The 25,966-nt window shown below is 41.7% G+C and overlaps 2 protein-coding genes across 2 annotated transcripts; both read left to right on the plus strand.

The window, feature by feature from the left end:
* The first annotated feature begins 322 nt into the window (after nucleotides 1-322).
* LOC123146092 (transcriptional corepressor LEUNIG_HOMOLOG) lies at nucleotides 323-9,347 on the plus strand. The gene is made up of 18 exons (XM_044565679.1): nucleotides 323-598; nucleotides 699-731; nucleotides 836-933; nucleotides 2,739-2,848; nucleotides 2,946-3,241; nucleotides 3,355-3,430; nucleotides 3,516-3,627; nucleotides 4,125-4,174; nucleotides 4,240-4,542; nucleotides 4,651-4,755; nucleotides 6,023-6,238; nucleotides 6,339-6,477; nucleotides 6,543-6,652; nucleotides 6,761-6,910; nucleotides 7,802-7,957; nucleotides 8,074-8,190; nucleotides 8,395-8,592; nucleotides 8,832-9,347. The coding sequence occupies exons 2-18, from the start codon at nucleotides 700-702 to the stop codon at nucleotides 8,973-8,975; spliced, it is 2,412 nt and encodes an 803-aa protein (XP_044421614.1). The 5' UTR covers nucleotides 323-598; nucleotide 699; the 3' UTR covers nucleotides 8,976-9,347.
* An 831-nt stretch (nucleotides 9,348-10,178) lies between these two features.
* Nucleotides 10,179-19,300, plus strand: LOC123146093 (transcriptional corepressor LEUNIG_HOMOLOG-like). The gene is made up of 8 exons (XM_044565680.1): nucleotides 10,179-10,583; nucleotides 10,669-10,747; nucleotides 10,823-10,935; nucleotides 11,050-11,199; nucleotides 17,270-17,425; nucleotides 17,522-17,635; nucleotides 18,050-18,247; nucleotides 18,922-19,300. The coding sequence occupies exons 1-8, from the start codon at nucleotides 10,449-10,451 to the stop codon at nucleotides 19,063-19,065; spliced, it is 1,089 nt and encodes a 362-aa protein (XP_044421615.1). The 5' UTR covers nucleotides 10,179-10,448; the 3' UTR covers nucleotides 19,066-19,300.
* The last annotated feature ends 6,666 nt before the right edge of the window (nucleotides 19,301-25,966 follow it).

The following is a 25,966-nucleotide window of genomic DNA, read 5'->3' on the forward strand; positions in this document are numbered from 1 at the left end:
GCGAATATTACACATATATAAATAAGCAACCATATATCAAAATATTTCTTGGGATCCATAGGACAGAAATAGTCTTGAGGTTGTTTGACACATTCTTGTTCCAACAATCATTTTTGTCATAGTATCCTAGTGTTCTACCACTGGCAGCAAGCCAAACAGGATGCCGCTCTACTGAAATAGCAGGTTCCCGGGGCGCGGTTCTGCAAAAAGCACTGCGGCGCCCGCCTGTCATCCGAACCTTCGTGAACCCGGCTCACGATTCCGAGCCGCGGATCAAACCCCACCCCCACCCCCACACCCTCTCCTCCCCCCTCCTTCGCTCCCTGTCTCCCTCCCCTGTCCCATCTACTCTACTCCTCTCCTCTCTTGCTCCGAGGCGGTGGTGCTACCCGAGGCCAGCCACCCGCTCGCTCGCTCGCCCGCCCGCTCGCCAGCGCTCGGGGCGCGCGCCCGCCGGCCGCCCGCTCCGAATTCGGCGCGCCTGCCCCCGCCAGCGCGCCGCCGCCGATCGAGCATTACCGGCCCTCCCGCCGGCCGCCCCGTCGCCCGATTTCCGCGGGATTTCCGGGGCCCCGGGCCGCGGGACCGCCCCCAGCCGGTAATGTGGCCTCTGATCCCTTCGTTCCCCGCGAATTGGCGCCCGATTCGGCCGCCTCCCCGACTGATTTCCGCTGTTTTGGCTCTTCTCGTGGCTGCAGAATGGCGCAGAGCAATTGGGAAGCGGATAAGATGTGAGCGAGCTGCTTCCTTCCTCCCTCGCTCCCTCGATGTGTTGTTTGGGGGTGGGTTTTTCGCTGCTCTGTTTTTGGCTAATTTTTTGCTGGTGGTGGTGCAGGCTCGATGTGTATATCTACGACTACCTGCTCAAGCGGAACCTGCAGACGACCGCCAAGGCGTTCATGGCGGAGGGGAAGGTCGCTGCCGACCCAGTTGGTGAGCATCCATCCCCAGCTGCCGCTTAGCTGTCTGAATCCCCGTGCTGTTTTTCTGGGGTTAGGTTGGTTTGTGAGGGGTGTGCGTCTGTAGGTGGGGACGTGAATTCGGAATGCGGAGTGGTTTGCCACTTTCCCAGTGTTCTCAGCTTAGGTTGCTCTGAGAATTCGAGTGTAATGGTGGGTTCGTGCTAGCTAAGTAGTAGGGCTGGGAATTCCTCATCTTAATTGACCCAGCGGGCAGTTTTGTGCCAAATCAGGGCAGGGAGTTCAAGGCCTTGAAGGTGGCTTTGCAGAGTTTTGGGGGAAAATTCAGCACGGTTGCTGGGTACACGGGGTGGAATTTTGAGGGTTCGAGCTGAATGAGGTGGAATATTTTCAAATTTCAAGAGAGGTTTGAGATCTTTGAGGTCACGCTGGGCGCATGGCTTTCGGGGGAGTCATTCCCTGAGCTGTGTAAATAGTCTTCAGTAACTATCATTATCGCGAGGACGGCGGTAATTGTGGTGCATTTGTGTTCTGGATGTTGTTTGCATGCTTTTACTCATCTTACTTGATCAAGGCTACAATTTATTATACCTGCGCCCGGTGGCTTATAACTAACTTGTGTTGATCTGGTTTGTTGGGAGTATTTCAGTTACTTGGTTGTTAGCGTCTTTTGTTGGGAGTACATGAATGTATTGTATGGATGTGCTGTGCTGTGCTGTGCATGCATGCAAAGCAGAACTGCATGGATCTTTTGTGGTCTTGTTCATACAGCAAACACGAATTATCTTGGGATAGCATTACCATACAGTAATGAGTTTCTTGATGGTGATTCGGATGAATTCGCTGTTATATCCAAAAAAAAGAGATCCATGGGCACTAGCATCCTGGACATATTTTTATAGAAGAAGCCCACCCGAGTGAGGCGTCAGAAATTCGTTTCCGACGGGATTCGAACTCTGGGCGCAGGGTGCACCACTGTGACCCTTGGCACTAGGCTACTGTCTAGTTCTCAATTCGCTGCTATTTCCCATAGTGATGATTTGGATCATGTCAGTGTGTTCTGTTTTGCTTAAATTGGGTTGAAGATTCAGATAGATTTACTATGTCTAGTAGGGTTAATTATACGTGTGAGTTCTTCAGATATATTATATAGATGAGTTGACGATGCACCTTCTCACAAGCTGTTGAGAGTTGTCACATGTCAGTCATGTTTCTACTGAACGCTACTAAAGAAGTAAACAACGTATAAATAGAAATTAAGAAAGTACAGTTTGACCTGTTAGTTTCTCAAGTAATAACGGTTTACAGTTTCATTGCCATGGGGTGCATACCTATTTTGAATGGTACTGTAGTTGTATAGCAGGATTGGATGCGCACAGCTTCTAGAATCTACATTAGTTTATATCATGATATGAACACGTATCCTAAAGGGACCTATCTACCACATGGCTAGTGGCACATGTTCACATCTGGAAAGAGAACTAGAGTGGAAAACAGCACCACACATGCAAGGTAAAATTAGTAACATGAGCATACTGGACAGGCAAACAATGCCATACATGGGAATTGAACTCATATCCTTAGGAAATGGTGTGAAACAGAATATTGCCATTTTAGTCATATCCTTAGGAAATGGTGTGAAACAGAAACAGTTGCTGTTTTAGTACCTTGTGTGCCGTTTTAATACCTTCCAACACCTTATGCATGTGGTATTCATTCATTTTATTAATCATATTGTTGTTATTATTATTATTATTTTATAGATGTAGAGGAGACTCATCCAAATACCACTGTGGTTAATTTTGACTTGTCATGCAGCAATTGATGCTCCTGGGGGCTTTCTCTTTGAGTGGTGGTCTGTCTTTTGGGATATATTTATTGCAAGGACAAATGAGAAACATTCGGAGGTTGCAGCAGCTTACCTAGAGGTAGATTGGGAATTGCCAATTTGCGTAGTCACTCACCATGCATGAGTTCATATTTTGATAGGACATCCTTACGCCATGTATATTTCTTTGAATACAGGCACAACAAATAAAAGCGAGAGAGCACCAGCAGCAGATGCAGATGCAACAATTGCAACTCATCCAACAAAGGCATGCTCAAATGCAGCGAACTAATTCAGGCCACCCTTCGCTTAACGGTCCAATAAATGGCCTAAACTCCGATGCCATTCTGGGGCCATCGACAGCTAGTGTTTTAGCTGCTAAGATGTACGAAGAGCGCTTGAAGCACCCTCATCCAATGGACTCCGAAGGATCGCAGCTTATCGATGCTAGTAGGATGGCTCTTCTTAAGTCGGCTGCAACAAACCATACAGGGTGATCCTCCAGATCTCAGCCCAATTTTTTGATAGATTTTTCAAAAAGAGAAGACAGATTATGTATTCGTGTGTTATTGTTATTCTCACTAAAACATTTTTTTTTGGAAACAGGCAATTAGTTCCTGGAAATCCTGGAAATGTATCTACTACGCTGCAACAGATTCAGGCTCGGAATCAACAAACAATTGTGGGTTACAGCACCCCTTCTTGTTTTATTTTAGTTCACAGTTTCTTCCATTAGTCACTGAAATGAATACTCTGATTTCTAACAGGACATTAAGAGTGAAGGCAACATGGGTGTAGCCCAAAGATCTATGCCCATGGATCCATCTTCCTTATACGGACAGGGAATAATTCAGCAAAAACCTGGATTAGGTGGTGCAGGTAGCTTTCCTTGATTTCCTTTTTAGAGTCAGCAATTGGCAAGAAATGCATTGCTGTGTCAAACTTGCTGTCTTTCCTGTCTTTTTGTCATAGAATTGCGGGAACCAAATTTCTAGATGAAAGCTTATGCAATTTTTATGCTTCAAAGTGCATCGTTACCATCTCTTGTTTCTATCCTGATAAACACCATTTTGAATGATAGTAACCTATTACGCTTATTGTATGATGGCGTAGATGGACTTCCAATAACCCTCTTAATTAACTTTCCTTTTATCTTTGTGTAGCATGAGTAAATTTGTGCAATAGCTTTATAAAGTTAAAGGCTAATGAATATAGAAGCCATACTAAATTTGTTTTTCTGAGGTTTTTTAGTCGGTGGGACTATCTCCTGGATATAACGTGATATATTACTTAGCAAATGTTCTCAAGATGAAAATTATCGTTCTCTCGTTTTGTTCATTCTGCTTTTGTGGTGAGGTGTCTTTTCCTGTCAACAGGACTGAACCAAGGAGTGAGTGGTCTACCCTTGAAGGGCTGGCCATTAACTGTAAGTTCTCCAAATATTTATTGCCTCCATATACTATGTTCTTGAATCTAATTATCATCTTACAGGGAATAGACCAACTTCGGCCAAATATAGGTGCCCAAATGCAGAAGCCATTTCTTTCAACACAGTCACAGTTCCAACTTATGTCACCACAACAGCAACAGCAACTCTTAGCACAGGCTCAAGTACAAGGGAACCTTAACAACTCAACTAATTATGGGGATATGGACCCCCGCAGATTTACGACATTGACCAGGGGTGGCATGAATGGTAAAGACGGACAACCTGCTGGGACTGATGGCTGCATTAGTTCCCCAATGCAATCAAGTTCACCAAAAATTAGAGCAGACCAAGAATATCTCATGAAGGTTTGTCTATTCTGGAAGTTTCTATTCCTTACATGGAGTTTGGTCTTAAGAGGTTATTTTATTTAGCTGTATACGGCTGGAATCTAACTATGGCGGAAAGTTATCCAGATGCAGCAAACATCTTCTCAGCAATCACAGGAACATCTTCAGCAGCAACAACAGCAGCAGCAGAACCAGCAACAGCAGCAGCTAAATCAGCAGCAAATGCAACAGGTATTGACATCATGCCCAACCCAGGAAAAGACACTTGGCACAGTATTGTTTTTCTTTGTTGGTTTCCTTGGGAACAGTTCTCTTGGAAATAATGCCTGGAGGGAGTACAATCACGAAAAATCTGTATGGAGATGACTATGGAATTTGTCGACTTAGTTATTCCATTGAAACAAATCTAAGTAAACTCCATGGCATTAAAAGTTTCAAATTTCATGTTTGTCTCCGTTCCCCCTCTCCCCACCTCCGCCCCACCCCATCCCCTGTCCTCCTCTTTTGGGCGCACATGTGTGGGGTGATTTCCTGACAAGTTATTGACCTTCGATTTTGTTTCTTTACGAGCAATGTGCCAGTGCATTGCAACGGATCAAAGTAGAATAATTCATGTCCACAAACTTGAAAGAAAAACACTCTAGTTTTGGTATATATATATCACTAAAAATTTATTACGTTTCACTCAAAATATATTCCTCAGGCTGTTTTGATGAGGTGAGGAAGGGATGTGGTTGGTTTCAAGATACTAAGGGGTTTTCTGCAAATTGGAGCTGAGAAGTGGGGTATTGTTGCAAAAATGCCACAACTTACCTCACAGTCGTTAGATGCAGATCTGATGGTCAGAAATGACGGGATGGCAGACACACCATCATCACCAACTGAGTCTTTTATAGGAAAAAAACTAGTAAGATGCCCGCGCATTGCACGGAACACCAAGATTGGGGGTGGATGGCGCCGGCAGCGGCCATCACAACAGATTGTTCCGTGGCCTTCTGGATGTGGTGGGGAAGAGCTAAGGCTGATTGTGAGAGACAAGGAGTTGTTTGTAAATATGAAAACAAGTGTCGGGCATCTTTTTGCAAAACTGCTGCAGTTTGCTTTGTATGCGTCAGATCTAGATCCGACGGCTACTGGTGAAAGATGGCAGGCACACCATCATCACCAACTCAGATTTTTATAGGTGTAGAAAAAGTAGAGAGTAGAGATTTTGTTGTACTATTTCGAACTAACTGGCGGCTACTGCAATTAACATCCCAAGTATCCATATCCATAACATTTCATGTGCTCAACATGTTGTTAACCTCAAATGTATTTTCCTTGTATTGTTTGTTTCAGCTATTTGAACTAATTAATGCTGACTAGTGGACTGATTTTCCATAAAAAGATATCTGAATGCATGATTTACTTTAAATTTGCTTCTTTGTGATGTAGTCATGGTTATCTTATATTATATCTGCTTGGTGTTATGTAACTATGTTTAATTGTTTATCTCCAGAACAACAGAAAAAGAAAGCAAGCTACATCGTCAGGCCCAGCAAATAGTACTGGAACAGGAAATACGGTGGGCCCTTCAGCCAACTCTCCACCGTCAACTCCATCCACACATACACCTGAAGGACTTGCAGTAGCTGGCAATATGCGCCATGTTCCAAAAAATTTAATGATGTATGGTGCGGATGGAACTGGGCTCGCATCCTCTTCAAATCAAATGGTAGCTCATTTACCTTTTCTCATCTAATATGTTGTGCTGGATTTGTCTTACAGCCATTCTATGCCAGTTAGATATGTAAGGTTATTGTTTTATGTAACAGGATGATCTTGAACCTTTTGGTGATGTTGGCTCATTGGATGACAATGTTGAATCTTTCTTGTCCAATGATGAGGGAGATGCAAGGGATATTTTTGCTGCACTTAAAAGCCCAACAGAACCTAATCCACCTGCTTCAAAAGGTAGCACTTATGATGTTTTTAGTATTTGCAAACATCACATACATAACATACCCTTTTTTGTTTAGGTTTTACATTCAGTGAGGTTAACTGTTGGCGAACAAGCAACAGCAAGATAGTCTGCTGCAATTTTTCTTCTGACGGCAAGATCTTGGCAAGTGCTGGACATGAAAAAAAGGTACGAGTAACTGCCATGCTATAAATGAGCCTTTTTCTATGAAGAGTGGAACCTGCTTGCCTTTGGTGTTTATGGGTGTGCTTCCTTACTTGATTTTTGTTCTCTCAGGCTGTACTTTGGAATATGGAGACTTTCCAGACACAGTATTTACCAGAAGAGCATAGTCTCATTATCACTGATGTCCGTTTCAGACCTAACTCTACACAGCTGGCAACTTCATCTTTTGACAGAACAGTTAAACTATGGAACATTACAGATGTAAGTTACGCTCATCAGTTTATGTATGTGCCAGCAAAAAATATCTGTTAGAACAAGATTAAGTTTTCTGGAAATTCATAAATGTTGGTTCGAATTTTGTGAATCAAACTCAAAAGTTGTTCTAATTTTTTTGTATGAACGGGACCCAACCATACTGGTATCTATTCAATGCAGCTAGCCTAGTGGCAAGACCCCCCACACACAACCAGTAGATACCGTGTTCGACTCTCATGCAAGGCATGTTCTATTTTCACGCTTTTAAGCTGTGATACCAACATTTCAGTGTTTTTTTTAGAAAACAAGGCTAGGCAGATACGGTCATGGGATTCCTGACCAAGCGATACAACAAACAAGCAACGGCACCAAGCTGCTCATCTCTTTGGCGTAGTTTGTGCTTTTCCTTTTTCGCAGCCATTCAAGAAAACAGAAGAAGTTTGTCCAGTTCAAATTTTTACTACCAAAATCCGTTTTCCAGTGAGCTTCGCCAAATCTTGCCCAATATTGCACTCCATGGTATGCTGACAAACTATTGCTCAGGGGTGCTAAAAATTTGCTATGCCTCACTGCCTTGTATAGCAACATAAGCCACTATATGCTCAAGCACACTGTGTCTAAGTACTGATCTGTGCTTACTACTACTAGAGTATGGGAAACGGTGGTGGAAGTTATTTCAGTTATCCGTATAATTCGTTACTCAGATTATAATACGAGACATGAGCATTGTGAAAATAAATTAGAGCATAATACAAATGTACTATCAGAGGTGAATGCATCCACTATGTGGCGATTGTTTAAGTGTGCCACCATCAGACCCCTGAATTTTGAACTAGCTGTATGTATATATGTTTGCATTTTGTATATTGCCTGAAACTTGAATTTCTTGTTTGGCAGCCTGCATTCTCGCAGCATACATTCACTGGGCATAATTATAGTGTTACGTCACTAGATTTTCATCCAAAGAAGACGGAACTTTTGTGCTCTTGTGATGGCAATGGTGAAATCCGATACTGGAACGTGGCTCAGCATTCCTGTATTCGTGTCATAAAGGTTGGTACTCTTCTTTAGGGCCCCTGAAAATCTTCTTAATAACTTATATAATGAACAAAAAATATGTGATTGAATAATCTGTCTTTTTGTAAGTCTGACTACTTTTTTTTGGACAGGGTGGTACTGCTCAAATTCGTTTCCAACCTAGCACCGGACAGTTTCTCGCAGCTGCTAGTGAAAGTGTTGTCTCCATATTTGATGTTGAAACACATACCAAAAAGTACACCCTGCAGGTCTGTTTTTCAACACAAACGCATCGATGTTGCACTGTTTCATTTCTTTCATGAGAAGTTTATCTGCAATGTTTTCTGTTATTGCCTCCGCAAATGCACATTCCAAATCCCTCATCATTGGGATTTTTTTTAATGCGGCGGTGCTTGTAATCAATCAGATTGTACCAAGTAATCATGAAACTTAAGCGTTGATTATAATCTCAGGGCCACAACACAGACGTGCAGTCAGTGTGCTGGGATAACACTGGGGAGTACCTTGCGTCTGTCAGCCAGGATCTAGTTAAGGTGTGGTCAGTATCATCAGGAGAGTGCATTCATGAGGTCAGCTCAAATGGAAATAAGTTCCATTCTTGTGTGTTCCACCCAAGTTATCCCAATCTCTTGGTGATTGGAGGCTACCAGGTAGTACTTGCTCTTCCATTGAGTTTTAAATTTAATATTCTGCATTAGGATTATGTCCAATTGTTTTGTGAAGTGTGCACCCTTGTATTATTTTTGCCAATGAACATCTTTAGTCATTTTCGCCTCACTAAAAATATTAGTTTACAGAGGGAGTATTTAGCCATATGCTACTAAAACTCTGATGTGACTTTTTTTTTATACTCACTAAAAATTTATTGTCGGCATTTTTGTCGGTGCAGTCTTTGGAGCTATGGAACATGGTAAAGAACCAAAGCATGACGGTACCGGCGCACGATGGTCTGATTGCGTCTTTGGCACAATCACCGGTAACCGGTATGGTGGCTTCTGCGAGCCATGACAACTCCGTCAAGTTGTGGAAGTAACAATAATAATAATAAAGCCGATGTGCCTAGATAGTTTTTCTTCTTCTCCAGATAAATTGATATTCCATCAGTCGAGGCATAGAATGAGTTGTTGTCGATTGTGTTGTACCTCCATCAAGGCGAATAAGGAAAGAGTAGCTTGGCTGGTTGCCCGCCGCGGTCGAGCTGTTTAGGGCTGATTGCGGCGAGTCTGCGGAAGGAACTGTATGTATCTTGATAGGTGGTGTGTGTGTAGCGTAAAGACAGGAAAGAAGAAATGTAACATTCCGGTGCTTAACTGGAAGAACTCATTGCAATTAGCCTCTGTCGGTTGGTTGTGAAATCGTGGGTCTTGCGAGCAACAGTATATGGTAAGTTAGTTCTGAGTTGTTACTGCTGCTGTTCTTGTTTGATCTTCTGCATAAAATTGGTACGCTGCTGCTTGCAAGTATTGGTATGCATGCTCCAGTTTGTCAGGTTTTGAAGTGTGCAGTCCGTCAGGTTTTGAGATGCCAAGTTGATAATTTAAACACTAAAAGAGATAGTGTTCATATGTTACAGCTTCAGAAGGAATTATTTATAAGTCTTTTTCCGGAGGGAGTCGTCCCTTTTTTTCTTTGCAATGTCACATGCATACGCTGTTCTCGTGTTCAACAACTTTTTTTTTTGAAACATTCAACAACTTTTTTGAGGTATTCCACAACTTAATTTTGATCGTGTTCCAGTGGCTTGCTTCAGCTTTTTCCTAACTCGTTACCAGTGATGAACATATTGTTTCCCCCTCTCCTGAACAGAGATAGAATGAGAGATCAAGAGCTGTTATTACTTGTTTAGCTTCTATAAAAAGAAAAACCTCCATTTGGGTGTATAGGAGTACTAGGTTGACAATTTAGCTAGCTAATTATGTATTGTAATTTGTATGTGATGAAAAATATCTGTACGAAAACTGCATCCACATATGAATCCAATTATATGATATTTACGAGACATACCACATATTTAGTTAATCAAATTGATGATCTAAAACTACACGCCCGTCCTATACCAGCTGTCCTTTTAGTTAATCCCACAGCACGCCAAAGGCAAACCAGCCAAAACGTGGAGCAGCCGTCGGTGGTTATAAGGGGAAAGCAAGATTATCCTTAATTAATTAACCAAGTCTTCTCGCTAACAACCATCGGCCCGTCCCTCTCACTGGCTCACACTCACACCACACCAGCTCGCCCCGCCGGCTCCCTCTCCCCTCTTACCGGCTCCCTCCTTTCTTCTTCCTCCTCCTCGCTGCCGGAGACCCGGAGACCGGTCCTTCGGATCCACCTCCGGTGCATGGCCGGGGCGGGGCTTGCCGCGTCCGTGGCTGCTGCAACTTATATCCCTAGTAATCAGGCTTGAAATCAGCTTCTTTCTGATGTGATGTACCCACAGTTATTATATACTCCCTCCGTTTCAAAATAAGGGTCGTGGTAGGTAATATTTGCTTGGCACCATGTACCTATGTTTAATTTCTTATTATATCCACAGATACACCTGAAGGACTCGGAAATGGCTGACAACATGCGCCATGTTCCAAAAGATTCAATGATGCATGGTGAGGATGGTACTGGACTCGCATCCTCTTCAAATCAAACGGTAGCTCACTCTCACGCTTTGCTCGATGTAACTTACGGCCATTATACGTCGGAAAGATTTGTAAGGTGATTGTTGTGTCTACCAGGATGATCTCGAAGACGTAAAGGGCATTTTTACTCAACTTAAAATAAGCCCGTCAGAGCCTGATCCGGCGGCTTCAAAAGGTAGTATAGTGTTTCTGATGTTTTCCAGTATTTTGCCAACACCATCGTCTATGTAACTTGCCCCTTTTCGCCTAGGTTTCACCTTCAGCGAGGTTAACTGCTGGCGACCAGCAAGCAGCAGGAAGTTAGTCTGCTGCAACTTCTCTTCCGACGGCAGGATCTTGGCAAGTGCTGGACATGAAAACAAGGTGCGAGTAAGAGCAACTGCCATGCTGTGTGAACCTTTTTCTCTTAAGATTGGAACTTCTGCACCTTTGGTGTTTATGAGTATATGTGGTGCCTCACTTGATTTTTGTTCCCAGGCTGTAGTTTGGAACATGGACACTTTCCAGACTCATAATTTACCAGAAGAGCATGCTTACCTTATCACCGATGTCTGTTTCAGACCTAACTCTACACAGATGGCAACATCTGCTTTTGACAAAACAATTAAGCTATGGAATGCTAGAGATGTAAGTTATGCTTAGCTTTCTGGAAGTTCAAAATTTTGGTTCAAATTTGTGAATAAAACCTGAAAGTAGTTTTTTTTAGAGGTAAATACACTAGGGGTCTTAGAACTTGCACGCGACGGTCACTTTGGTGCATAAAGTTGCAAAATACGTGTTTGTGCTCACTAAACTTGCGAGGCCGTTCAAATACAGTCGCTCTCACCGTACGCATGCGTATCCGCCGACGTCAGCATGGCACAGGCCCGCTGTCAGCCACTGTAAACGTTCCTGTATGATAGATTTTTAGAATAGCCCTCAGCCTTTTTTTATTTCCGTAGGAAACCCCTCAAATAAAAAAGGCAAAATAGTGGGGCAGGTGATTTCGATCACACGTTCGTACTGCTAGGTGGCTCGATTGGACAACCACCACGCCAACAGTACCTAAATGTTACTTAGCACGACTACCTTATATATCCTATTAGCGCGGACTGAAACTTTTTAATGAAGAAATCTATCTAATAACCATAAACAGTGCAACAGCAACAGCGACATGTGATGTAGTTTAGGGACAAACAATGTATCACTCTTGTTCTATGTAAGTACGTGCCATATAAAAATGTTTGTGTAATTCAAAATATGTTCAAGCATTAAAAAGACCACGCGAACAGTTTTCTGAATTATGTGAATATAATTGTACGTTGTGTAAACTACACGAATATATAAATTTTTTGAAATGTGTCAACATTTTTTAATGCAATGCACATGCTTTAATTTACACACATATTTTTACAGTGTTTTTTTTTACAAATGTCATGTAGTTTTTTAACGCACATACATATTTTGAATTGCATATATAATCTTGTATAAACTTTAAACATTCTTTTAAAACAAAAAAAATGTTTAGTTAATAAAATTTAAATATTAACTTGTGTATATTTTTTACTCATGACTTATATTCAACAAAATTATAATTTAAATATTTGACACGATTACATATTCATACCAACAATTTAGATTTTAAAGTATGAACATTTTAAACTATACCAAATGTGCATGTAATTATTGAAATGCTTGTATAATTAAAGTAGTATTTACCAATTTACTTTTAAAAAGTACTAGTATTATAATTATACAAATATTTTTATTATTCATAAATATAATTTGAAAATAATACATGAATTTTTTTTATGATCCACGAATCATCTATTCCTAAATAGGTACAACCCACTATGTAATTTTCCTCTCCATGCAACAATGCCACATCATCAAGTCATGCATGGAGTCATAAGTTACTTTTTCCACCAACCTCATGCATGAATTTGTTTCCAGGAAATTAATTCATGTAACAGACGTTTATATTTGTTTTTGCATTAATATTAGTCTTCTACCACATATCCATACATTTTTAACAAGGTTGCCGCTGCAATGCGCGGGACTTCGTCTAGTTTATAAAATAAAACAGACAGGTGTAATGATAAATGAAATTTTTAGCTATGAATGTTTCTAGAAAATGAACATTTTTATAATTATGAATATTAAAAAACTATTTGTGTTATTATTATACAAATATTTTATAATTCATAAGTATTATTTTAGAATAATACATGAACAATTTTTGGAAGTTATCTTATTATTGGCATTATAATTTACATAATATCTTCAAATTTCTGAAGAAAAAACAAGTGTAAAATGGGTCGCGTGGACCACAACCCATTTCTGCTCGACGAGCGCTTCCGTTTTTTACATTAAAAAAAAGGTTTTTATCAGTTTTGCCATCGGTTGTACTACACTACTCAGTTATGCCACTAAATTATTTCACTGCTCAGAAATGCCACTGTTCCGTTAGGCGCGTGCTAAAAAAAGCCATTTTTTCACCGTTACCGTCAGATCAATGGACGTTGACCATGTTATATGACTATAATGCCCCTGGGCTCATTTGCAAGATCTCTCTCCATGGTGTGGGCCCAATTTGTCAAGGAGTAGGAAAAGAAATTAGGAGGAAAAGAGAGATGAGGTGGATCCAACCAGAGACGTAAGTGTGGTGAGCGGGCAAGCTAACCACCACACCCGATTGAAGCATTTGATTGAGGAGCAGATGTACTTACCCTTATCCAATACTTAACCTGCTCGTATCAGTTTCTCAAGCCGGAACCACAATTCCTAGCCGTCGCCTGCCGATGCTCAACTGCAACAGCCGGTCGCCCGGCTGCCCGCCCAGCTCCGGCGCGACTCCACTCGCCACAGCCGTCGCGCTGCCCGCCCAGCGCTGCCCTCGTCACGGCTTCCGCGCTGCCTCCCGCCCAGCACCGCCACTCAAGGCAGGCAGCTCCGACATTTCTCCCGCCTGACTTCGCGGCTCCTCCCAAGTCCAGCTCCGCCACCTCCCGTGATGCCTTGAAGTGATTTGTTCCATGGCAATGGCGACGGACAACCGTCCTGAATCGGAGAAGTGCGTCGGCCACCGGACGCCCCAACATGTTGTAGCCTCTAAAATTCCGGCAGGGTGAGTATGCTAATTCTTAGTGTGGTGCGTGTGTGGCTCATAGTAGCTAGTAGAGATGGAATTTCTTGTGTAGAATTTGTAGTAGCTGATTGGTCCCTTGTTGATACTCGTGTGCAATTTGGTACACGTGTTCTGATGGTCAGGATGGCTATGGAATTATGGATACTGGAAGTAAAAAAAGGCTGCACCTGTGAAGTTTGTAAACCTTGCTGCATTTGTGTTGTTTTCAGAAAAATGGGCAAGCACCATGCTGAAATATTCAGAGGAATTTAGAAAATCATGTGCTCCTGCTATCATATTTGTTGTTGCTGTCAATTAGCGTGTGATGCATGAATTAGCTAGCTGGAGAAATGGAGTAGTGAGCAACAAGAAAGGATATTATATACTGTTTGGTTTGAATATTATATTTAACTAAAGGATATAGGATATACGTTTCCTTTTGTATCAAAACTTTCCCTTAGCTCAACTGGTTAGCACGCGCACCTGTCTAGGACGTGGTCTTGAGTTCGAAATCTCCTGGCTCCAATTTTTCTCTTCTATTTTCATGCTCGCCTTACAGGTGGGCCCATAGCTCAAACAAAGAGAGGATAGTTGACAAATGGGATAGGGGTATTTTCGTCATCTACCTTTGGTCAACGTCCATTGACCTGGCGGTAACGGTGAAAAAATGGCTTTTTTGAGCACGCGCCTAACGAAACAGTGGCATTTCTGAGCAGTGAAAAAATTTAGTGGCAGAACTGAGTAGTGTAGTACGACCGATGGCAAAACTGATAAAAACCCTTAAAATAATTATCCCTGGTAGTTGCGTACAGACTTCTGGTGCAGTGGCTGTGACGTCTATTGTGATAGTTTTATGGGGTTCGAGACTTGGCCGTTCATACATTTTTAGATAAATTATCGCTCCTCCTGACAGGTAGGTCCCATCGGTGGTTGACTTTTTTGTACAAAAACGAAAAGAAAGGTTTTTGTGCCAAAATGCGTCCATGTGTCACTGACAGCAGCCTGTGCCACGCTTGCGTCGACGTATACGCGCGTACGGGGAGAGTGACGTACGGGGAGAGTGACTGTATTTGAACGGTCTCATAAGTTTAGTGACCACAAATATGTATTTTTCAACTTTGTGCACCAAAGTGACTGCCACGTGCAAGTTCTAAAACCCCTGGTGTATTTACCTCTTTTTTTAAATATATGAACTGAACCGAACGTCCGAACCACATTGGTATATCTATTGAATGCAGCTAGCCTAGTGGCAAGGTCCCACGCGGCACGCCCACAACCATACCTTGTTGGTACATGTCAGTGATTTTTCTTTTTTGAAAAAAAGGCTAGGCAGATATGCGTATCGTAACCCAGACCAAGCGATACAACAAATAAGCCTCGGCACCAAGCTTCATGTGTTCGGCGTAGTTCATGCTTCTCTTTTACGCAAGTCATCAATAAACTGGAAAACTATTGTCCAGTTTAAATTTTTACTGCTCAAATCTACTTCCACTGAGTTTTGCCAAAGTTTGCCCAACATGCACTCAATGGTATGCTGACCAAATATTATTTAGGGGGGCCTATTTCTTTTATGCCTCATTACAGAAAAGACTCAGCCCGAGCCTGAAGTAGGCTCGGACCTAACCCGGCTTTGAATTAACAAAGCCATCAACCGGCGAAGATTACACGAAACAGAATACAAACGACATAAAAAGAAACATCAGAAAACGCCCGAAAGATACAATGGGGCACTCTCCACAACTTACAGCACATCGCAAAGCTAGTAACTAGAGATACAAAGATAAAGCACAACTAGCAGAAGCAAATGACCGCAACTCTCAGGCGCCAAGGACAAAGAGCAGTAGAAGCACCACTGGGACAACTTGAACTGAATGGACGACAAGAACAAGGATGAACACTGAAAAGGTTGAACGCAACACCTCCCTCCACCACCGAAGAGGGCCACAACCCTCACGTCTTGGCTCAAAAGACGCTCACCGTCGGACTTGGGAGATGCTCACCGAGAGCTAGAGAGAGGCAAACTCAAAATCCAGGGCACCCACAGATCTTGACCTTCGCGACGAAGACAACTCACCATGCCGGACACACTGACCCGGACCTAGAGTGCCTGGCAGCAGCAGACAGGCGGACGCAGGGCAGCGGGACAACACCTCAGCACTACACCCGCAGGAATCAGCCGCTGGCCAAAGCCCCTACCTTCAACAACCCACACCCGAATCCATAGCTCCCCAGGCAAGACCTCCATGGAGGGGATGTCACGCATGGCGCCACCGCTGCCCAACCAGGCCGGATTTTGGATTTTCACCCTGGAGAAGAAACAGAGGTGGCAAGAAAAGGAACAACGACACCGCCTCCAAGAAGAATACGACACCCAAAGCCGACGTCGCTGCCGGGCCGAACCTAGGGTTTCCCCCAGCCCCGATCTACACCACCATCCCCAAAAGCACCGGATCCAGCAGAAGCCGTTGGCAACATGCGCAAAGGGGAAGGGGCGGGAAGGAGGGAGTAACAAACCTTCAGATCTGGCAAGGAAGAAGGCCTCCACGCTGTTGCCGCCAAGCGCCGATGCCCCACCACCTCTTTGGCCGAGGACACCGACCTGAGCCCCTTGCACACACCGTCCAGGGCGCGAACGGTGACGCCGCACCGGCAGGGGCCGCCGCCCCGTGGATCCATACCTCCGCGAACAAAGCAGCGAAGGCCTTGCCGTCACCGTCACCGGTGGCCGCGCGGGCTTGCCCGGCGACCTCCTCGGGTGGCGGCGAGGAGGGGGAGGGGATGTGTAGGTGGCAGCTCTTGAAACCCTAGCCGCCGCTCGAGTCGCCCATGCACTCCACTTCTCAGTACTAAGATGTACTTACGGAAATCTGTTGGTGCTCCGGGAGCGCGCGCTCCTGCGCACAAAAATATTTTTTGAAATGCCAAAAAAATTCCAACACAAAATTCTGTGTGTTCTTTGTCACATCCACGTGCTACATATAAATTTGTAGGCAAAAAGATTAAACATTTTGTCCTGTGTAAAGAAAACAAAATAAACACCAAATGTTACCCTAAATTTGTTTTTACCGGAGAAAAGCTGCTGCTCCGTTTGGCATAATTTTTAAGGATGCTTGCGACACTAATAGGAACATCAACAAAAAATCCAGAATTTTTTGAAAGCATTTACTATATACTCCCTCCCTTCCTAAATATTTGTCTTTCTAGACATTTCAAATGGACTACAACATACGTATGTATGTAGACATATTTTAGAATGTAGATTCACTCATTTTGCTTTGTATGTAGTCATTTGTTGAAATCTCTAGAAAAACAAATATTTAGGAACGGAGGGAGTATGTTTTGTTTACTATTCATGCGGGAAGTGCGCGCTCTCCCGGGAGCCAGAACGCCATTCTCGATGTACCTACCACTACTAGAGTACTGGAAAAGGCTGTGGAGGTTATTTCAGTTATCTATATTATTCATGACTCGGATTATAATATGAAACATGACTATTGTGAAAATGAATTAGAGAGCATAATTCATATATGTGTATTATCTGTGTGTTTGCACTTTGTATATTGCTTGAAACTTCAATTTCTTGTTTGGCAGACTCGATTCTCTCATCATACATTCTCTGGGCATAAATATCCAATTGTGTCACTAGATATTCATCCAAAGAAGACAGACCTTTTGTGTTCTTGTGATAGGAATGGTGAAATCCGGTACTGGAACGTGACTCAGCTTACCTATCTAGGTGCCATGAAGGTTAACACTCTTCTTTCTGATCCCTTAAAAATCTTCTTAATAAGTTATACAATATGATTGAATAATTTGCTGTTTTGTAAGTCTGACTTTGGACAGGACGGTCCTCTCGTTCGTTTCCAACCTAGCACTGGACAATTACTCGCAGCTACTACAGGAAATGTTGTCTCTATATTTGACGTTGACACACATACCAAAAAGTACACCTTGCAGGTCTGTTTTGAACACAGATGCATCAATGTTGCAATGTTTCATTTCTTTCAATGAGAAGTTCATTTGCAATGTTTTCTTCTGTTGTTGCCCCTGCACATTCACATTTCAAATCCCCTGCCTCTCTCTCCCTTCCTCACTCTCTCTTTTAAACAATAAAAAAAATAGCGCGCTACACAAAATAGTGTCGCCCCTAAAAATATGCTATTAGCATATGCTATAGCGCGCTATAGCATGCCATTAACGAGACATTGTACACTGATTAATTTAGCAAGACAATTTCCTTCACGCTATAGCGTGCTATTAGCGGCCCTATAGCGCGCTATTTTTTCCAGTGCTTTTAAATAAGCTCGTGATTGCAATCATTAAGTTTGTGCCAAGTAATCTTCAAACTTGAGCGTTTGATTATAATCTCAGGGCCATAACATAAGCGTGCAGTGGTTGTGCTGGGATAACAGTGGGGAGTACCTGGCATCTGTCAGTGAGGATCAAGTTAAGGTTTGGTCAGTATCATCAGGAGAGTGCACTCATGAGGTCAGCTCAAATGGAAATGCGTTCTATTCTTGTGTGTTCCATCCAAGTTATACCAACCTCTTGGTGATTGGAGGCTACCAGGTATAGCACTCGCTCAAACATTTGAGTTTCAAACTCTTTACTATCTGCATTTGAAGCATGTCTAATTGTTTTTGCGAAGTGTGTACCCTTGTACTTTTCTACCAGTAAATTTAATTAGCTATCTTTAGAAATCTTCATTTCTGCTTTGTTGTTAAGGTTCTTTTTTCTAATTATAATGTGAAGGCTGCTAATATTTACCTATAACATCCATATGCTAGCCGAAGCTATGTTGATATGTCTTGTAATGTTTGGGTCCTGTTATTAGCTTATATAAGATGTTAACATCAAATTTTGATGTTATTGTTTTCCGTACTTTAGTATCATATACAGGGTAATCCTCAACATAAAATTCTTTAAAATGGGGTAAAAGTTGGCAAAAGGCGCTGTAAATTAGTAGACATAAATTATCCTCTGAAAGTGGCAAAAAATCCAAGTACCAGCCTCTGATATTACTGTTAGTAGACATAACTCCATCGACCCTTTGCCTGGCAAAACAACCAGTAGAGGAGCTATATATCCGCAACATAAAATTCGTTAAAAGGGTTAAAAGTTGGCACAACAATCGCTAATGGGGTAATCCGGATGAAAAATTGTTAAATGAGGTAATTCGCGTAAGAAATGTCAAAGTAAGGGGGTAAATACTGGAATTCACTCAAAATTTATCGTCGATGCAGTCTTTGGAGCTATGGGACATGGTAAACAACCAAATTATGATGGTACAAGCTCACGAAGGTATAATTGCCGCGTTGGCACAATCACCGGTAACCGGGATGGTGGCTTCCGCGAGCCACGACAAATCTGTCAAGCTGTGGAAGTAAGAATAATATGTGAGAGGAAGGAAGTGTATTTATCTCGATAGGTGTGTGTATGTGCGGAAATTGGCAATGGCTCCTAGGTGCATATGCACCCATTGTCTAAATACACATTTTGAAAAGTTGAAAAATTCCGAACAAAAATCCCGTGTGTATATCCGGACATTCTATGTGCGTGTACAAAGTTTTCGGTGAAAAACAAGGTTTTTTGTGGCTTGTGTAAAAAAAGACAAATTCTGATGCTTCATTACAACTATTCATTTTGTATTTCTTTATCTTTTTTACACAAGCCACAAAAAATGTCGATTTTCACCCATATTTTGTGCATGCACATAGAATGTCCAGATATACTGCGGGATTTTTGTTCTAGATTTTTTAACTTTTCAAAATGTGCATTTAGACAATGGGTGCATATGCACGTAGGAGCCAAAACACCGCGTCCGCGCAAAGATAACAAACATGAAAAGGACTAAAGTTGCGCTCTCCCCGCCCCCCTATTCCGTTTTATGAATGCTTGTCAGATGTAAGATGTAACATTTCCTATGCTCAACCGTAACTCATTTGTAATCTTGATCTCTTTGTAATCAGCAAAGTTGTGAAATCGCCGTGTGTTGTGAGCGAGAATATATATAGTAAGTTAGTTTGAGTTGTCGACTCTTGCTATGTGTGCTCCAAATTGTTAGGTTTTATCTGCCTAAACACAACAATGAATGAGATCTCTCTATACCCCCTTCTAATTAAGGGTAGTCACTAGCTCGCTCGCCTCTGTGTGATTGAGCCATAATTTGTCGCAAGGAGCGGTAAATAGGTATATCCATCGTCTTTCCTAAAAAAAGGTCTTTCCATCGTCTTTGGCGCCGTCAGCTTTTTCTCAAATTTGTGAATCTTTTCAGTTTAATGAATTTTTATGCAACATTTTTAGTGAAAGTTTTTCTAAAATCTGTACAAAATTTACATTTTTTTACAAACCAACGATTTTTTTGTATAGGTAGAAATTGTGTTACAAAAAGATTCTCAAATTTTAGAAATAGTTCACAAATTGGTGGATTACTTTTCTTTTTCAAACTCTCTGAATTTTTTACAAAAATATTACGAAAAAAGAGATGCACTTTTTGCAAATCAGCGAATGCTTTGTTTGGCCCAACGGGAGCAATGTGGTCGCCTAGTGAGGGCCAAGCCCTAATTTTTTTTCTTTTCTATCTTTTGTTTTATGTTAATTCTTTTTCTCTTTTCTGAACATCATTATTCTTTTAGAAATCTGTTCAAAAATTTGAAATATTCTTGGGAATGCCAAAAAATGTTCTTACCTTTAATTTTTTTTGACTATTTACTGTAGAGCAACAGCCCCACAGTCCTTTTTATTCCAGAAATTTTTGCCCAGGCCTGTTTAAATCCGCTCCCACCGGGAGTCGAATTTTAAAAATGTTTTCATTTTCGAATTTTTTGTTCACAAAATTAAGAAATGTTTGTGTTTAAAAAATAGTTGTTTTTTAAAGTACATGTTCTGAAATTTGTGTTCAACATCAATTGTTAGGAATTTGTTAGTAATTTTGAAAAATGTGTTTGATTTTATAATTTTTTCATACATAATTTATAATTTCAAAATTATTGAAAAATTTAAAGAAATGGCTAGTACATAAGAAAATGTTCATGTTGATTGATAATGACAGAAAATGCAAATAATAGAATCATTCGAATTAAAAAAAACTACATTGTCACGGATGCACCCGTCTAGCCTAATCTAGCACACTCCTGTGAAGTGGTGGTTTTCTGGACTATGGATAAATGTCTCTTCTTGCAGCAGTATGGCACAGACATATGAGGCATAGGTCTGAACGACTTCTGACACCGTTTGCACGTTGTTACATGTCCGACCCTTTATTGGTCCTTTTTCACTGAGAAAACATCAGAAAATGAAAAATTTGTCAGAAATCCAAATAACCTGGCATAATGCCTTGAATTAGTCATATAATATGGCGGAAATTTGTTTGGGTCATTTGCTGGATGCCGAAAAAATGTTCTTTCAAACGAATCCTTGTAGCCTACCCGAACACCCTCCGTTGCAACATCCTTAAAATGACCCCAACTTTTGCAAGTAGGTGGGCATGACCATGATAGGCATCCATGCCTGGTTTGCATGTCTTTCGACACTGTATGCAAGTTGCGATATGCCTGACCATATATCGGTATTTTTTAACATAGAAAACTCCAAAAAAATGCAAAACTTGTCGAAAACCCAAAAAACTTGCATGGTGCATTGTATTGTTCATACAAGGCCATGAAAACAATCAATCTATTTAAGGGATGTCAAGAATTGAAGTGCTCCCAAACGTACCCTCTGGCCTACCTGAACACTCTCTGTTGAACATAGTATTATTTAAAAAATCTCATTACTAACCGCAACTTTTTCAACAGTTGGGTATGCCCATGTGAGCCATCCCTGTCTGGTTTGAACGACGTTCGACCCTGTATGCATGTTGTGACACGTCCTACCATTTGTCATCTTTTTCCCACGAAGAAAACTCTAGAAAATGCAACTTGTCGAAAACTTAAAAAATTGGCATGGTGTCGTGAATTAGTCATACAAGGCCATAGGAAAAAAATTGGGGGTCGTTTCAAGTATGTCGAGAAACAACATGCTTTCACACGGAGCCTTCTAGCCTACACGAACACCGTCCGTTCAACATGGTGTATTTTTGGACATCCTTAAAATAACCCCAACTTTTGCAAGCAGGTAGGAATGCCAGTGGTAGGCATACATATCATGTTTGAACAATTTCCGACACCGTATGCAAATTGCGACACGCCTGACCATTTATTGGTCTTTTTTTAACTGAGAAAACTTTAGAAAATGCAAATTTTGTCGAAAACAAAAAAATCTGGCATGGTACCTTGAATTGGCCATACATGGCCATGAAAATTAAAAGTTGGGGCCATTTCAAGGATGTCGAGAAAGAACGTGCTCTTAGACAGAGCCTTCTTGCCTACTCGGACAACATCTATTGAACATGGTCTATTTTGGATATTGTTCAAATGACCCCAACTTTTGCAAGAAGGTGAGTGAAAGATCATGGATGTCGCCATGGGGGTGTGTGTGAATAAGCGTTTTAAAATAATTATGATTTAGGTTTGAACAAATGCGAGATAAAAATATCATTTTATTTGTCAAGCACAAAACCTAAATCGAGTAGGCTCACCTATGTGCATCAACAACTATGCTAAGTAAGATAAACAACTAAGTGATAACATGTAACACTATGGCTATCACAAAGTAAAGTGCATAATTAAAGAGCTCGGGTAAGAGATAACCAAGGCACGCAGAGACGACGATGTATCCCGAAGTTCACACACTTAATAATTCTAATCACCATTTCGAGTGGTGTGAAGGCATAATGCTACCCAAAATGCCATTAGGGCCACCGTAATATCCTCACTCCCTCGCACAATGCAAGATGTCGTAATTCCGGTAAGAGACCCTTGAGGACGGTCACCGAACCAGTACAAATAGCAACCCTTGGGGGCGGTCACCGAACCCATACAATTGACAACCCTTGGGGGTGGTCACCGGAACCAGTACAAATTGCTCGGGGGAATCTCCACAATTTAATTGGAGACCCGACGCTTGGCTCGAAGCTTTCCACCACAATGATTGAGCTCCATGACACCACCAACCGTCTAGGGCGCCCAAGCACCCAAGAGGAACAAGATCTAGGGTATCAAGCACCCAAGAGTAATATGCTACTCAAACTTCACTTCCACGTATCCCCGTGGAGAACTCAAACCTATGCACCAAATGCAATGGCAAGGGCACACGAAGTGCCCAAGTCATTCTCTCCCAAATCCCACCACAACAACTAATGCTATGGAGAAAAATGACAGGAAGAACAAAGAGAAGAACACAAAGAGCTCCAAGTCTAGATCCATAGGGGTTCCCCTCACTTAAGAGGGGAAAGTGATTGGTGGAAATGTGGATTTAGATCTCCTCTCCCTTTTCCCTCAAGAATTATCAAGAATCATTGGAGGGATTGAGAGATAGCAAGCTCAAAGGAGGTAAACAATGGAGGGCAAACATGATCTCAACGGATAAGATCCATTGGGGAGAAGACCCCCTTTTATACGTGGGGACAAATCCTACCGTTATGGCACAACCCGTAGTAAAGCGGTACTACCGCTTCATGCGACAGTACCTAGAGAACTGCGATACTAAGTTGATCGATGATACGTCTCTAATGTATCTATAATTTTTGATTGTTCCATGCTATTATAATATCTATTTTGGATGTTTAATGGGCTTTAATATGCTCTTTTATATTTTTTTGGGACTAACCTATTAACCGAAGGCCCAGTGCAAATTGCTATTTTTTTTGCCTATTTCAGTGTTTCGCTGAAAAGGAATATCAAACGGAACGAAACCTTCGCGAGGATCTTTCTTGGAACAAACGCAATCCAGGAGACTTGAAGTGGAAGTCATAGACGCAACGAGGCGGCCACGAGGTAGGGAGGTGCGCCCAGGGGGGTAGGCGCGCCCCCACCCTCGTGGGCCCCTCGTAGCTCCACCGACCTACTTCTTTCGCCTATATATACTCTTATACCCTGAAAACATCCAGGGGAGCCACGAAACCACTTTTCCACCGCCGCAACCTTATGTACCCGTGAAATCCCATCTTTGGGCCTTTTCCGGCGATCTGCCGGAGGGGGATTCGATCATGGAGGGCTTCTACATCAACACCATAGCCTCTCCGATGATGTGTGAGTAGTTTACCACAGACCTTCGGGTCCATAGTTATTAGCTAGATGGCTTCTTCTCTCTCTTTGGTTCTCAATACAAAGTTCTCCTCGATGTTCTTGGAGATCTATCCGATGTAATACTCTTTTGCGGTGTGTTTGCCGAGATCCGATGAATTGTGGGTTTATGAACTTGATTATCTATGAATATTATTTGGTTCTTCTCTGAATTCTTATTTGCATGATTTGATATCTTTGCAAGTCTCTTCAAATTATCGGTTTAGTTTGGCCTACTAGATTGATCTTTCTTGCAATGGGAGAAGTGCTTAGCTTTGGGTTCAACCTTGCGGTGCTCGATCCCAGTGACAGAAAGGGAAACGACACGTATTGTATTGTTGCCATCGAGGATAAAAAGATGGGGTTTATATCATATTGCTTGAGTTTATCCCTCTACATCATGTCATCTTGCCTAATGCGTTACTCCGTTCTTATGAACTTAATACTCTAGATGCATGTTGGATAGCGGTTGATGTGTGGAGTAATAGTAGTAGATGCAGAATCGTTTCGGTCTACTTGACACGGACGTGATGCCTATATTCATGATCATTGCCTTAGATATCATCATAACTATGCACTTTTCTATCAATTGCTCGGCAGTAATTTGTTCACCCACCATAATACTTGCTATCATGAGAGAAGCCACTAGTGAAACCTATGGCCCCCGGGTCTACTTTACATCATATAAGTTTCCAATCTACAATTCTAGTTTACTATTTATTTTGCAATCTTTATTTTCCAATCTATACAACAAAAATACCAAAAATATCTATCTTATTATCTTTATCAGATCTCACTTTTGCAAGTGGCCGTGAAGGGATTGACAACCCCTTTATCGCGTTGGTTGCAAGGTTCTTGATTGTTTGTGCAGGTACTAGGCGACTTGTGTGCAGGCTCCTACTGGATTGATACCTTGGTTCTCAAAAACTGAGGGAAATACTTGCGCTACTTTGCTGCATCACCCTTTCCTCTTCAAGGGAAAACCAACGCATGCTCAAGAGGTAGCAAGAAGGATTTCTGGCGCCGTTGCCGGGGAGATCTACGCCAAGTCAAGACATACCAAGTACCCATGACAAACTCTTATCCCTCGCATTACATTATTTTCCATTTGCCTCTCGTTTTCCTCTCCCCCACTTCACCTTTGCCGTTTTATTCGCCGTTTTTCCATTCGCCTCTTTTCACTTGCCTCTTGTGTGTTTGTGAGTTAGATCGTCTATTTCGCCGGCATGGCCAGTCCTCCTATCATTGTTAGTACTCCCGATAATGAAGTTCTTAATTTTAAACAAAGGGAGGGAGAAAATCTAAAAGATGCTTGGTATAGAATTTTCAATGCTCAGAATAGATCTACTAGGAAGCAATCTACTTTCGTTCTTCTTCGCAATTTTTACATAGGCATCACTCCTTGGAATAGATATATTCTTGATACAATTACCGGAGGGAATTTCTTGGGTAGCCATACCTTTGATTCTTATAATGCTATGATAGATTTTTTAGGCCCACCACCTCTTTTGGTTAATGGAACTATTTTAACTTTGGAACATGTGATGCAAAGGCTTGATATTATTGAAAATAAAATTGCCACTGTAGAGTTGATCAAGAATTTGGATAAAAAGATCCACAACCAAATTACCCAATATGGATCTAAGGTAGGAGTTACTCTGATTTTTTTTAGAGAAAAGGAACCCATAGTTAATGAAAAGATAGATCAAGATTCCACTAGAATTGATAAACTCGAGGATATTATTACCAACTTAGGCTCTGCCTTTTCTGCCGTTAGAAACACTTCGAACCTTCCTCCTACCAAAGTTGCCAAGTTTATGTATGTTCCTAAAAATAAGGGTGAATCTTCTAGTAAGGAGAATGAAGATCTCAAATCAATAAGTGTTCACCCCAACTTTTTTGCTATCATTAAGGAACCTTTTGCTACAAACGAGTTTCTTGATTTCTTGCCTAAGAGTTTGATCATCAACAAAAAGAAATAATTTCCTAAGGTTTATAAGTGTTCAATTGAAGTGCCTAGCAAAGATGACAATACCTAGATCTATTCTTGTTTTTATGCCTAGCTAGGGGCGTTAAACGATAGCGCTTGTTGGGAGGCAACCCAATTTTATTTTTGTTCCTTGCT

The sequence above is a fragment of the Triticum aestivum genome, chromosome 6D, assembly GCF_018294505.1.
Source record: "Triticum aestivum cultivar Chinese Spring chromosome 6D, IWGSC CS RefSeq v2.1, whole genome shotgun sequence".
NCBI lineage: Eukaryota > Viridiplantae > Streptophyta > Magnoliopsida > Poales > Poaceae > Triticum > Triticum aestivum.